The sequence below is a fragment of the Camelus dromedarius genome, chromosome 20 (assembly GCF_036321535.1).
Source record: "Camelus dromedarius isolate mCamDro1 chromosome 20, mCamDro1.pat, whole genome shotgun sequence".
Lineage (NCBI taxonomy): Eukaryota > Metazoa > Chordata > Mammalia > Artiodactyla > Camelidae > Camelus > Camelus dromedarius.
Window position 1 is genome coordinate 7,175,473 of NC_087455.1, and position 14,919 is coordinate 7,190,391.

At 50.6% G+C, this 14,919-nt stretch overlaps 2 protein-coding genes across 4 annotated transcripts in view; one reads left to right on the plus strand and one right to left on the minus strand.

Moving 5' to 3' along the window:
- TG (thyroglobulin) overlaps positions 1–14,919 on the minus strand; it is a 203,803-nt gene that overhangs the window by 57,523 nt on the left and 131,361 nt on the right. The gene's annotated exons all lie outside the window — the stretch shown is intronic.
- SLA (Src like adaptor) overlaps positions 1–14,919 on the plus strand; it is a 31,262-nt gene that overhangs the window by 5,919 nt on the left and 10,424 nt on the right. The window contains exons 2-4 of one of the 2 annotated variants that reach the window (XM_010988801.3): positions 3,991–4,136; positions 12,196–12,295; positions 13,055–13,141. In XM_010988801.3, coding sequence (XP_010987103.2) covers positions 4,076–4,136; positions 12,196–12,295; positions 13,055–13,141 — 248 coding nt within the window. In that variant the 5' untranslated portion in view covers positions 3,991–4,075. Of the gene's footprint in view, positions 1–3,990; positions 4,137–12,195; positions 12,296–13,054; positions 13,142–13,208; positions 14,171–14,919 lie in introns of those variants that run through there. The other variant, XM_064476827.1, reaches the window with a different exon arrangement.

The window sequence follows — 14,919 nt, forward strand, 5'->3', positions numbered from 1 at the left end:
GGTTGTACCGCAGAGTCCGGACCCACCTGCCCTCAGCTGGGGCTCCTTAGCTCTGGCCCCCGCAGAGCCATATTATGAAGGGGTTCCAGCTACTTCCTTTCCGACAGCCAAGCCTGGCTTTTAGACAGGCTAAAGGTGGCAAAGGTGCATGGAATTGTTCTGAGCTGCCGCCCAGGGACTGGAAGGTGCTGAGAAGCCAGAGCCCCTGGGTGTATAAGATAATGCAGAGCTCACGAGGAAAGGCTCCCTGATCTGGTCAAACAGAAATCAGCTGGAGAAGGCACAGCCCACATTCCTGCGACCTCTCCAGCCATCCACTGACCAGAGCCCCTCCGTGACCCTGCTTCCTGTGGAGACAGCAGTGTGGTCCTGGGGAAAGGATGAGGGGCTCTGAAATCCGGAGAGGCAGGTGGGTCCCTGCATCCCTGCCCTGTGGGGGTTCCGGACCTGGGCACATGGGCAGGTGAGCTAACTGGCTGACCTCCATACCAAGAAAGTGAAAGAGGTGTACCTGCCTCCTGGGAGGCTTGGAAGATGAAATGCCGCAGTGTCTGCGGATCGGCCACCAGCAGGTGACCACAGAGCACACGTGGACTGCCTTCCCCTGATCCTGAGGGATGCAAAGACAAGGTTTGAATTCTGTCCAGTGGGATTTCACAAGAACGTGATAATGGGTCTTTTCTCTTAATAATTTTCAAGAAGCCTTGACTGTTAGAATTAAAGGGCTTAAGTGATTCTTTCCTTGGAGATCACCTTTTCTGCCCATTTCACTTTTCAGAAGAGTAAACTTAGATCTGAGGTCCCAGGTCCCCCAGAGAAGGTAGTGTTGGTCCAAAGACTAGGGGGAAAGAAGAGACAAAGACCAGTTTCGATCCCCTGACATCACAAAGGGAGGAAGAAACAGAGACTGTTCAGAGCCAATGGTAATTAACTCATTTCTTTTTGGCCCTCTTCTTATTGCTTCTAGAAGCAATTAGGTCTCACAAACCCTCTCTCCCACCTCCAGTCACTGCATAAAACTGTCACGGATTAAATCAGATTGTTCAGCCATTTCATTAGGGAGACTCCAGCCCTCAGTCTCTGGGGACACTTTCACTCCTCAACTCAAAGCCTCTTTCAGATGAGTTACCTCCTTCCTGGAGACGACAGGAAGCTAGTAAGCGGACCACCAAGGGCAGCTGGACAGATGGGTTTTTCTGAACCGCACGGGACATGGTGCCTACAGCCCCACCCAGGCCCCTGCCCTCGGCGCGCGCCCACCTGCCAGACAGAAACAGGGAGAGAGGAGGCGCGTGTCCGACAAAGACCCGGGCTCCTAGCATCCGCTCCACCTTTCTCATCTCAAGACTCGAGGCTTGTTACTTTTCTTGAATGGACCTCAGTTTTCCCATCTGAAAGATGCAAGTTTCAAGTCTTTTGTTTTGTTTTGTTTTCCTATATTGGATTCCCTGAATCACCCCCAGATAGCACACAAATGCTTGAGAAGATTTATAATGTTGTTGGGAAGAGAGGTGGAGTTAGAATTTGAGAGATGACAACCTTGAGAGATGACAAAACCTTTTCCTCACGACTTCTCTGGAGTTGCTGATGTCATGATGAGGGTCAGACATGAAGGCAGGAGGCTGCTGCCTAGAAACAGCTCAGAAGGAGAAGAGGGGGTAGGAGGGAAGGGGCCTGGGAGGTCAGGAAGGGTGGGAGTTCACAGGCCACGTGGGCGCTCTGCGGGGGTGAGGGGCACCGGCCCTGGTGTCTAGTTGATCCCTGAAGCCCGGGGCCAGGCTGCCAGGATCAGAGAAGCACTGTTTGGTGCTGTGGGGACCCCCGGGAGAGTGAGGGGGCAAGCCCAGCACACACGTTTCAGAGGTACTGTGCATGGAAGGCCTGCCAGGGCCTCTCCTCTGCCTCTCCTGAGAGCTTTCTCTAGAAGCCTGAAGGCCTTAGTGATGACAGATGAGGGGGCTGCAGGACTGGGGGTGATTGTGGCTCTAGGAGGGCGCTGGGAGCCGGACAGAGGGGCTCTCAGGACGTCTGTGCATCCCGTGCAGGGCGCCAGCTCCTGAGATGAGTCAGTCTGCTCGCTCTGCTCCTTCCCTGGACATACCCAAGGTGGGACCCCAGGGGCGGCAGCGTTCCCCGTGAGCTGGGTAGGACCACGTGGCCGGCCTTCCTCTGGACATCGGCTCAGGGCCCAGCACAGGAGATGCTGAGCTGCAAGGAATGAGGTTTCCTTCCACTGGCATGGTTTCTCCAGCACTTTTTTGGAGCACATGTCTGTGAGTGCCTACACCAGGCAAGGGGCAGGCCAGGGAAAAAGCACCCCTTGGCTGCACCCGGGGAGGGAGGAGGCGAGATACAGAAAGAAGGGCCCAGATCTTGCATCAGGACGAGCCTGACCCTTAAACTATCCTCGCAGTTTCCAGACACAAAGAGCAACAGGATAAGAAGACAAAACGCCTAACTTCAAGCGCGTGGCCCATTCCAGCCACACGTCCTGTGGAGCCTGATGAGCTTACAGTCTTTACAGGCCTTGTAATTACCTTGGGAACAGCACAGTTATATTACAGTCTATTAGTCTGAGTTGTAAGCGATAAACTATTCATGTAAATATTTAAAACAGATAAACTTTCAAAAACGTGCATTCTGGTTTTCCTTTTTTCCTAATATGCCAGGTTTCCCACCTTCCCCACCCTCCTCCCCCACTAAATTAGGAAGTGAAGCAGACCTTCCTCAACCTCTAAAAGGCCTTGCTCTGAGAACACAGATCTTTCCAGAATCTGAACATGTAATGCATAGAGGAAGGATTTAAGGCCAGGGTGGAGGTTGGACTGGCTGACTTTTGGACCCTGTTAAACCCATAAGTCCTTGATCCCAAGTTGGAGATGAAGAACGGGGTGGAATGTAAGTTTCTAGGTGGGCTGGATCCTTGCTGGGGGATTCCAACTCATCAAATTCTCTTTGTCCCAGGAGACAGGAATAGCTCTGTCTACGGGTATGGCTTTCTTTTCTGTGCTTCTAGCAGCCTGGAAGGACACGTCTATTCTGTAATCATTTAAGTCCTTTTGTAAAATACTTGTTTGAAGGACCAGAATTCAAGCGTTTCTCACTACGGACTACCAGAAAATACACTGCAAATGGCAATAAGGAACATGGATTTTACACCAGGCTGTGTTCTAAGTGTTTCCCATGCCTTACCTGTTAACATGGCAACCACAGCCCAATGTTATTTTATTATTATTCCCTGAAACAGGCAGAAAAAGGTCAGGAACTTGTCCGAGATCACCTAGCTTACATGGGCAGAGGCAGAATTTGAACATTACGGAACAAACCAGAAACTTAGCATCAGCCATTCAAATCCCAGCTCCCCGGTTACCTGCCTTGTGACCTTGGACCAACTCTTTACCTTCTCTGAGACTCAGTTTCCTTTCTGCAAAACGGGGTTAGGGATGCAGGGATTCTGTGATAAACAAAAGTACCAGCGGGTGCCAAGTGCTGGAGCAGCACAGGAAGCAGGCAGCAAACAAACATATTGTTAGGGGGTTTTCATTTGTCACTGTTGGTTAGAGTGTTGAGAGACTCCGACAGAAGAGAGAACGTTGAAACAGAAAGCACCCTCTCACCTCCTTTTAGTCGTGGGACCACATGACTCCTGAGCGTTAAAAGTTCTGAACGCCCGGGGGTGGAGGGCCAGGGCTCAGGAGGGAGGCCCTGTGGGGTGTCTGCAGGGCGCTCAGCCTCTCCCACAAACCCTGCTGGCTGCTCTGTGTCAGCTGGTGCCGGCGAATGGAAACTTTCTCCACCAGCAGCACTTGCTAGCAACTTCCCTCTCTGTGGTTTTTCTCTGTCATTCCCTTGATAAAAGAAGTTGAGCTGCGCAAATGTAACCAACATTCGCGAATCTCATCTCCACATAAAAACACCCGCCTTTCAAGAAGCGAGCTGCCTGAAAAAATGATGCACGATGTACTCTAAACTGGGTCATTCTCCACCCAGAGGGCTTGGCGTGTGGCTGCCTCTCCGAGTGGATCCCCTGCGCCGTAGGCTTCGAGCGGCTTGGACGGCCCGGGGAGAGAGAGAAATGGGGAACAGCATGCGATCCACCCCGGCGCCCCCCGAGAGGCCTGTGCCCAGCCCAGATGGTAAGTCTGGCAGCTCTGGGGAAGACGGGGCGATGGAGGGGCTGATGGTTGTTGAAACAGGGCAATGGGTCCATAGGGCTCCTTTTACTTGTTTCTCTGGCTTTGCTTGTGTTAATGCTTTAAACGTTAAAAAATTAAACGCTAAGAAAATTTGACAAAGGTGCCCTGGAAGGATGCTGAATCTGGCATTTGGGGGATGGACCTTCCAGACCAGCTGGTTCAATTCCTTTATTTTATAGGTGGGGAAACTGAGGCCCACACAGCAAATATAATTGGTGTCCTCAGCTATCGGCAGTCAGATTTCCAAGCTCGGCCAGTCTGATTCTGAAACCTAGGCTCTGGCTTGCCATGCCCTGCCAGCCATGATGTGATATTATTATGGGCAGATAATACTGTCATGGGAATATCAGATTATCATGGATATATAATATGATCAGAGCTCTGCAAGGGCTTTTTCAGTGTAACTTTGTGAAACTAGCCACTAGCCCTAGGAAATCTCCTGATAATACAAGAATCTTTGTGTCCATCCGTGGGCTCCCAGGGGCCAGGCGTCTTTGGGGGAGGACACAATGCAGTGGGTTAATTGAAAAAGACCAAAACCAGCTTTTCCCAGAGATGCCTGGTTGAGCCAGACTCTCTGAGCTCAGAGTCATTTGGGGATGGCTTGAGAGCTGGGCAGGGGGTGTGGTGCAGGGACAGACACTTCAGCAAGCAGAAGGCAAAGGCTGAGAGTAAACCCATCGGGCTCTGGGTTCAGTGGTGCTGGTTGCTCTAAACACCTCACCTTTGTTTCCTATCAGCGCACCTGTGTGTCCTCTAGGGCGTCGGGAAGGGGCTGGTCAGGAGGTCAGTGTCTCCAGGGTGAGTCATGGGGGACTGGGGACACTTTGGCTTCCCACCTTACATCACGGCACTCAGGGCCTGGTCCCCCTCTCCTAACAGGGGTGACCCCACCTGATTCCCCCATGTCCCCTGTGGCACCGAACTGGGCCAAGTTCACATGCACAGACGTCCAGCACATGTCTGCTGAGCGCAGCTCAACACGAGTGTGGACGGAGCCCGGTGCCCTGCCTCTCCCGCTCATTCCATGACCTCTGTGCCCCTTAAAAAGGAGGCGCCTTCTCACTTCCAAGATGGAGACACCCAGCTCATGCAGTCTCGTGACTCCTCAGATGCCCCCGAGTGACCTTGCTGGGAGCCTATGCCCTCCTCTGGCTCAAGTCAGGTGCTGGCAATTCCAGGCGCTCCCCTTTCTAGCTCAGCAATACCACCCCCCGAATCTAAGGGGGAAGCAAGACTGCTCCCCAGGACAAAGGAGATGGAACCACGTGATACGCGGGCCGAGCATGTGCGCCCCAGGCCACTGAGCCGCGGAGGCCTTTACCTTCCCTGCAAAGCTCAGGACCGTGGGTGGCTGTGCAGATTGGCCCTGCCTGCCCCGCGGGAGAGGGCCCGGGCCCCTCCTCGGGGCATCATCCCGTCCTCGGGTGGTGGCCACTTCTAGAGAACGGACCCTGCCGTGCCCAGGCTGGCTCAGGAGCGCCGCCCACCACCTGTCCTGGGTTGTCTCCTCTCACACTGTTGGGGGAGGCAGGGTGGAAGGGCGGCATGCTTGAGCAAACCCCATAAAAACACGGGCCTCTGAGGACTTGCCCATTTGCCTTTATTTTTTAAATGCAAATCATTATGAAAGAAGTTTTTCTTTTTCCACTATGTGGGTGGGAAGTCGCCTCTAGAGAAGAGGTAGAGGGGTCTCCCCAACCCCCCGCCCCCTGGCTCAGAGAATTCCCCAGGTCTACCCAGTGTGTGAATCCAGGCAACCACATCAAGCACTGGCGGGTGGCTTTTCCATCCCCCACCCCGAAAAGTTTCCTTTGCGATGGCTCCTGCCTCGATTTCCTCTTTTCTCTGACACCTGCTTGAATACGGGGCAAGACGGTGGTGCCGCTGATGTTCCATTCATGCCTCTCGATCCAAATGATGCAAAGAACTGGGGTTTCATGGAACAAGCACCTCTCAGCTAACACTCCTGCTTCCCCACTTGCTTGGTCTCAAATACCTAGGCGGTCACGCGGGAGCGGCTTGCTTTAGGCCAACGTATAGTTAGCGCTTCCTCTGACATTAGCCAAGGTGGTGGAGAGTTCAAAGCCCCACTGACCAGCCAGAGGCCAGCCTGTGGGCTTCTAGACAAACAAGTGTTCTGAGCTTTCAGGAGTTCATTCTTCCCCCAGCCAGGTCTCTGAATGCCTTGGAATATGGATTTGCCTATTTGTGTTCCCCTAAACTAAGCTTTCCAGAACCTTCCTGATGAGTCTAGTTCCCAGTGACTAATATCACAAAACCTGTAGAAGTAGCAGGGCTTGATGGAAATAGGGCAGGTCTCAGAGGCAAATTACCTTGTTGAGCTTCTGGTATTGTCCCCTGGGAGCTGTGTGACCTCAGGTAAGTCACCCAGTCTCCCACGAGAGAGGCTCTCAAATTGAGATCAGAGAATCCCTCCCTAACAGCAATAAGGGCACAAAGAAGCCACCTGAAATATGTGGGTGGAATCACTTTTTTTAAAAACTCCATTTGAGTTTATCTGATTGCATTAGGCTGTGTCTAAATGGCCATCCCCTCAAAAAAGTTTTAAAGTGATAGAATCGTGACTTGTTTCCAGAACATCCCAAACAGCTCGTTTTCTCTATAATTCTACACACAGTTCAGACTCCTGCTCTGGGCCAGACACAGGCGGTACAAGATGAATAAGACCCAGGGAGCTCCGAGTAGCGGGGAACAGCGTATTTCCACCTTAAAATGAAAATTCAGTCACATTGCTGTGATCTTTTCCCCCTCCCCGTTTCTTGCCTACTTATCACCCCGACCTAAAGTGAGATCTCACAGACAGAGGTGGTAATGCAAAGCCAGACCCCTTTCTGTGCAAGGGCGGAAAGAATGCTAAACTGTGTATTTACATAGCACCAAGGGGGCTGCCCAGAGGGAAGGAGGGGTGGGTGGGGCTCTGGGAGGAAGAGGGGGCAGGTGAGTCTCAGAGTCAGGGGGCGGGGCAGTTTGCAGTGAGGGGTCCTCAGACCACCTGCCTCCGATCCTCTGGGAAGTCATCAAACATGCAGATCCCTAGGCCCCACCCCAGACCTGCTAGTCGGAAGGAATCCGTCTCATTTCTTACACACCCCCTGGTGCATCTTAAGCTCCCAAAAGCTCGCAGACCACAGACCTAGCTTCAGTCCTGCCGCTACACCCTCACACATTAAGAGGTAAGTCAGCTTGTCTCCCTGGTGTCTCCCTGTCCTCGTTTGCACAGTGGGGGTCATTAGAGTTACTCGGTGCTGACAGTTGCCAGCCACAATTCCACGTGCTTCTGACGCATCAACGCTGATTCTCACAGAGCCAGGAGGTGATCACGATTATCACCCCCACTTGTCAGTTGAGGAAACTGAGATGCAAGAAGTTTCAATTACATGCCTGAGGCCAGAAAGCTGGGATTTGCAGCCCGTGGCCTGAATCTAGAGTCTCCTTCCTCACCCCCACATTACATGCCTGGAGAAGACAGACTTTCAAGAAGCACATGCAATCTGAGAGGGGATGGACATTCTCTGGAGTGACGGAGAGCATGGTCATCAGATTAAATGACACACTCAAGTGCCCTGGTGACAGATACACAGACAGGAATCCACGCCAGATCTTTGACCAGACCCACGTTTCCCATCCGGGTCTCACTCACCCCACTGCTGGTATATAGGGTGGTTTTAGGTGGAACATGATTATTCAACTTTCATACTGAAATGCATGACATTTGTACATTTAATGGCTACCATACAAATCATAACAAGTCCATCAAATCCCTGATTTCACATTGCTTAGGATGGGGCTAAGGATTTTTTTTTTAAGTGAATTAACCTAAAGAAACATGTGGTTAAGTAAGTAGTAGTGTAGGTGGTACTCGGCTGTGACCAGAAGAGCAGATTCTGCAGAGCAGAGTCTGCGTCCTCTGCTGATGCATTACCTGGTTTCAGAGCCAGGCCCTCAACCTACTAGTCGTGTGCTCTTGGGCAAGTCTCTCCACCTCGCTGTGCATCTGAGAGCCTCGGGGCCTGCTCCGCCTCACTCTGCCCCATCTGACAGATGAAGAAGCCAAGACTTTGAACAGGAAACAGCTTTCTGGGCCACTGTCTCCCTTTCCAGCCCATAATACAGGACCCACAGGCACAAGCCATGGTCCGTGATGACCAACAGAACTTCTATCAGGCCAGTCTGCTCAGCCCTGTCTGATTGGTCAGGGGTGTGTGTGTGTGTGTGTGTGTGTGTGTACATCCTGTAAAAGATACTGAAAGTGAGGCCTGCTTTGGCCCTCTGGAGGCCTTGAGTTTGGGCATGACTCAAGGAAATGCAAAACCAGAAGCAGAACTCGCTGGGTTGGTTAATGCCTCTCCCACCAACTGCACTGAGATGTTTGTGCCAACCCTGAAGCCCCACTTAAATCAGCCTTGGTCCCAACCTATCAAGGGTGGAGTGTCAACTGGGGAGAGCCTGGTAACTAAGTCCCAAAAAGAGCTAAGAGTCTTAGTGACCTGACTGTGGGCTTGGAAACCTTCACATTCTCCCCTGGGCACATTCCTAAAACACCCCAGCCTGGGCTTTTCACCCTTGAAATAATATATGTTCCATAGGGTTGTAAGGAGCATTGGAAGTAAAAAAAAAAAAAAAAAAAAAAAAAAAAAGAGCTGGTTTTACTAGATAGATTATAAATGAGATCTACTCAGTTTTCAGCACTTTAAAAGAAATGATAACAATGCTCTAAGGAACAATAATGCAAAAAAGGGCCTGTTCTCTTGACCAAGTAAAACTTGTGGCTAGTAAGTTCTGCCTCGGTCCCCTTCCTTCTGGGGACTCATTTCCTATTTTACAGTTATGTACGTGTTGTTCGATCTGACTCATTTTTGAGCTGAGCCATCGGCAAATATTCAGTCTCTTGAATTTCATCCTCTGTTCTCACCCAATGGAGTTTGTTTTTCAGAAGATAAGAATATTTTCAAATTCACACGACTAGAGGCTTTTCAAAAGTTACGACACTACTGGCTGAAACTGGTCTTGGAGGATGGAAGGGTAGCCGCCCCAGGCCAGAAACACGGTGTCAGCTGCCGCAGATTAAGGCAGACTGTGCGTGTATGTCTCACGAATCCTAACCCGATCAGATGAGGTTGACTCTGATATCTCCCATTTTTGATACATGAAGAAATCAAGCTCAGATTAGTTGAAAAATAATCTCTCTCCAACTGGCAGGACGATTAAGTAGAGGCGGCGGAAATCAAGACAGGTCTGATTGATTTCAAAGCCCATTGTCTTTTCTGAAAATTCTCCCTGGATTTCTCCTTTCTGTGCCCAGAACACATTTCTTCACTTAATTTGTTTCCTTATCTTGAGTCTGCAGGAATCCTGTCTACCTCCTCCAAGCTCCTCCTCTCCGTACCCCTCACTTATCAGACTTCATGCAAATGCTCCGCTGCCCACCAAGCTGGGTACACCATAACGTTTGAACTTGATGAGCGAACTGAAACTTCCCACCTCGCGTTTGTTTCACCACGGGGACCAAAGCTCAGGGAAGACTTAGATGGGATGCCGGCACCAGACCTTGTTTAGGCCCACTGCCCTTCTCGCAAAAGTACACCCCCAACTTCCTATCTTGCGCTGGCTTTGCTGTCTGTTTTCCTAACACTGGGGGTGAAGTCCCCTGCAAAAGACCCCACAAAGGCCCTCACCTTTAAGCAGAAGCCCCAGTGCAGGATTTTCTCAGTGATGTTTAAGTGTCATCGCTATGAAAACACGATCACGGAAATTCCACAGGAAACTCGACTTTGTTATTGTGAAACTGAACCTCTCCAGCCCTTTAAGCCTGTTTTCCCCTATTGAGACTGTTTTTTGATTATAACAGGACTTTGTTTTTGTTTCTGTTTTTCACGTTACGACAAGACGGTTGTTCTCTTTCACAGCCTCACTCTAGAATCAGAGATCAAAGCCCCAGCCCCTCTTGTAGACACACCGTCTATTTCAAGTTTCCATTATTGTCACAGATAACAAATGCTGTGCGTCTTGCCTCCACACTGGTTTTTCTAAGGGCGCTGGTTCCGTGATGGCCGCCCACCACGCTGCCTGCCACAAGTCAGGCTTCCGACTCCCGGACCCCTTAAAAACTCAGCACAACGGCAGGTTTCAAGGCTCTAGGAGCAGCAGGACCTCTTCACATTTTTATCTGATAAACCTGCCTTGGGCATCCTGGGTGGGATGGGCACGATGCTGGGCTGGGGGGGGGCCACAAGACAGCGCCTCCTGGCGTTCACAGCCCTTCCCTGACAGTCACACAAAGGCGAAAACACATACTAGCCCGAGCACCGCAAGCAAAGAGCGCTTTCAATTGAGCAAAGCAGGGTGTGAGGGAGGCCACTCCACAGGCTCAGGGAAGGCCGGAGCCCTCGCTGGTCAGCCCTCCCCCGGCCGACTCTGCTCGCCCCATGACCCGCTCCATTTTTGGTCCTTACAGTGAAGGGGGCTGGCTTTTGGTTTCCATCCCACACTAAGGAGCGCTTGCTTTTGCAAGGTATATTGCCTGTGACTCAGTTTCCCCAAGTGAACAGTACGTCTGAGTGCACTCTTCCATGGGATAATTTGTTCCCCATCCGTTCTTACTCATCCTGGTACCTAAGCTCTCTTTTTGACTTAGTCTAACCCAGGACCGACGAGTTGCAGACCACAGGACATTTGAGTTGTAAAGGGCAGGGGCTAGAGGTCCCACATGAAGGTGTCTGGGCCCTAGAAAGTGGCCTATTTGGGCACCAAGCCTACCATGCCCGCGTGCTGGGATTTCTCCAGCTTTTGCTGTGGTGAAGGGGGCAGGGAATGATCCCTCCCAGTATTACTGATGTATTGTCTGCAATGTGAGCTCCCGGGGAGCAGGGAGACTTCGCCTGCTTTGTTCACCATGCTTGGCCCACAGTAGGTGCTCAGTAAATAATTGGCAAATGAAAGAATAAATGGTATGTTACCCAGAATTTTGAGTCCAGAAGCCCAGCCAGAAGATGGACTGATAAACGCAACATCATAGGAAACAACTAATGTATTTGCCAATTTATAGGATATGCTATTTCCCCAAAAACATACCACTATATGACACTGCAACTAAGGCACCTGAATTACGATAAATCACTAAGGCTTTGCTTAGTGTCAAACAGCAAGCTCATGTATCGTCACTCTCTCTAGTCTAGAGTAAGCTGTACTCACGTGAACCAGAATGGACCAGAGAACACGCTTCCCTTTTCAAAACTCCACCAGAATTACTTTCAACCTACATATGATGAGAAGTCCTTAATTTTCCTTCCACCCCTGCCCCCAACTAAAGCCCCTATTAGTAGATGCCCAACACAGAGCCTTACATTCCACAAGGAAGCAGGGATTTGTTGAGCTTGAGAGTTAATATCTCCTGGTCCTGGCGGGTCTTCAGAACTCACAGAGCCAAATCCCGACATCCCCCCACAACATGTAGCAGATGTGGAGCCCACAAGCCCCAAGGAGGCAATGGTAGGGAGAGGGGATGTTCTTAAAGCACTGCATCATTCACGGGGTGCTGCTACATGCTTTCAACTCATCTCATCAAAATCCTGTAAAGGGGCATGACTAGCCCCATTTTAAAGATAGGGAAATCAAGGCTGGTAGGCATTCTGGGACTTGCCCAAGATCACACAGATCAGTAGATATGGGGTAGATGCTGTAGCCAGGTCTTGTGACCTCAGCTCAAGGACCTCTGTATCCCCATTTCTCAGATGAGAACATCAGGCCCAGGCCAGCCCTGAGACTGAGAGCAGGTCATCGGGTCACCTGGCCCTCTGGGTCCCTTTGAGAACCCTGTGTCACTGTCCCTGAAGAGAGGAGGGCCAGCTGTTTGCTGTTTCAAAACAGGTGTCTCCAGCTGAGAAGTCCCCAGGAGGGACTCAGCTCCGCCCCCACCTCCCTGGGCTGCTCTCCATCTCCTCGTGAATAAAAGCACCCCTTTGCCTTGTTTCTCCAGGACTGGACAGCGACTTCCTGGCTGTGCTGAGTGACTACCCATCGCCTGACATCAGCCCGCCGATATTCCGCTGCGGGGAGAAACTGCGCGTGATTTCTGAGTGAGTTAGCTTCCAGAATGTATACAGTGCCCCCGAAAGGAAGAACTCAGTTTTGGTGGGAATTATGGGATTTTGGCCATTGTTGTCCAATTCCACATGGGCCCTGGTCTTATTGTGAGGTGAGAAATGTGGCCCATACAGCAGGCCTTAATGCTTAATCCTCCTTAATGCTGCCAGTGCTCTAAAGCCTTCAGTGGCTTCCCATTGCCCGATGGATAAAATATACATTCCTTTCTGATCCAACTTCTGCTTCTTACGTTGGCCTCATCTCCTCCCACAGAGGCAGGGTTGATATGATATATTAGTGCAGAATTAATCAGGTAGGAGGGCCCAAAATACCTCTGATGATGAACAGTAAGGTGTTGCCTTCGATTCTGATTTCTCTCCATGATTCGAAATAAGCTGTAGAAGAAACAGGGGCTCTGAGCCTTTTTCACTGATACAGACGTATGAAACTATCCTGGTTATCCTGTGGAGTGTTATTCAGCTTCCTCCAGCTGTGGAACATCGGCTGGAAGCATCACCTGCTGATCCCTGAAAGGGAGCTATCGCCAGCATTTGGGAGGATTTCTCAGTTAGTTCGGAAAGGGGGGATATAGTTTAAAACTGAATTTTCATAGGGAGAAAGTTCAGTCAGCATAGCCAATGATAGACCTTAAAAAAGGGCTATCCCAGTGTACCTGGGTTAGATCTGATTACTCAGTCTGTACATTCATTTACCTCCCTCATCACTTTTTCTACCTGTTCTTGTCCTTACAGTGAAGGGGGCTGGTGGAAAGCCATTTCCCTTAGCACTGGTCGAGAGAGTTACATTCCTGGAATATGTGTGGCCAGAGTTTACCACGGGTGAGTGCACTTCTAAAATAGCATCAGTAAAGCACGGTGTTTATGCTGGTGACTGGTACGTGTGCACCGAGACAGTCCAGCGAGGGACAGTGCAAAGGAAGGCATCGGTTCAAGAGGGTAACTGCTACTCCTTGCTTAGCCCACAAGGAAGGGTGCAGCCTTGGGCTAGCCTGTCCCCTCTGTGGAACTCGACTTTCCCATCAGGAAGACAAATGGTGGATCTCTCAGCTCAAATGCAGTGTTCCTGCAGCAGTAAGGACTCAGGAACGGTGATCAGATGAGGGAGCAGCCAAAAGTCAGTCCGTCTGGGTGCAGGTCCTGCCTCTGTCACTTACTGGCTGCAAGCAGGCAAACCATTCAAAATTCTAAGCATCAGTGTCCTTGCCTCACCCGTCAGATGGAGATCGCCGTATAGAATGACAGGAACAGTAATGTACAGCAATGTGACTGAAGCCTAGGGTGGTTAGGCGAATGAGATAGGACACAGAGAGTTCTGGAACCGTGGCTGGCACTCAGTACGCATGAGCTGTATTCTTACTGAATCACATCCAGAACACAGGGAACTGCCAAAAATGCTTACGTTCCCACCTTGACACATAGAAAAGTCAAGCGGAAAAGAAGGACCTTTAACTACCGGATGTGGCGGATGAGAAAGCAAGGATGTTGCTGTCCCTGGCAGGTGTGCAGAGGAGGCCACGCGGCATGGCAGGTGGCCCTGGAGGCCAGCGCACCTCCTGCTCCCACCGGAGGGCCTTGGAAGATTCCTTAACCTCCTGGGGCCACAGTCTCCTCACCTGTCCAGCTACCGAGGCCAGAGCATAGCCCAGAGGAAGAGAGAAGGGAGCACCCTTGGCATTTGAAGGGATCCAGAAGTAACCTCCTTACATCCCTGCACACCACGTGCCTCACCTGGTGAAGCAGAGAAAACTGCCTCAACTTCCCGAAAAATGTAATTTGCTGCACTTCATTGCAGTCTTACTGGCTTCGATCATGAATCCCAAAGTCGTGGCTGTGCTTGGGAGGACGAAGGTGAGAAGCGGGGCAGTCGCTGCTCCGAGAGTCACATCCTAAAAGAGATGTGAGTCACGTAGCTCCACACCTCGGTACCTTCCAGGGGAAGATGTGGGGCTGAATACTGGCAGGAGCGGGGGATGAGGAACCCAGACAAACAAGGTGTAATCATGACCCCGTGGGGTTTCCAATCTAATAGATGCAATAAATGCCCTTAAAATATAGACTAGGAAGGGAGGCGGTGCGGTCTAGTGGTTATGGAACTGGATGTCCCAGGAACAATGCATTCAAATTCTTGCTCTAACAATTGTGACATGGGTGACTTGGATAAATTACTGAATCCGTATCCTCATCAGTGAAAGAGAGAGAATACCACTGGTCTTAGGGGGTTGATATGAAGATTAGATTTCAAGAGCTTAATATAATATGGTATGTGGCCCATAACTGGTATTCATACGTGTTTATTGTTATTGTTATGTTTTACTGTTTTCATTTTTATACATGGAATTTTATGTAAGGACTTGAAAGGATGAAGATTTGTCACATATGCTAAAATAATTAATAAGCCACACATTGTGGAGAACTAAGGGAATAGCTGAAATATTTGGCTGAATAGGGCATAGTCATGATCTTAGCAACCAAAGCGCTGCTGGAGACCAGTACCTAAACGAACAGTATCCGATGTTATGTCTACGGGGCTCCTCGCACGTGGTGTTTCGGGAGCCCTCGGCCAGCCGGGTCAATGGCCCGCTTTCATGCCATGAAGG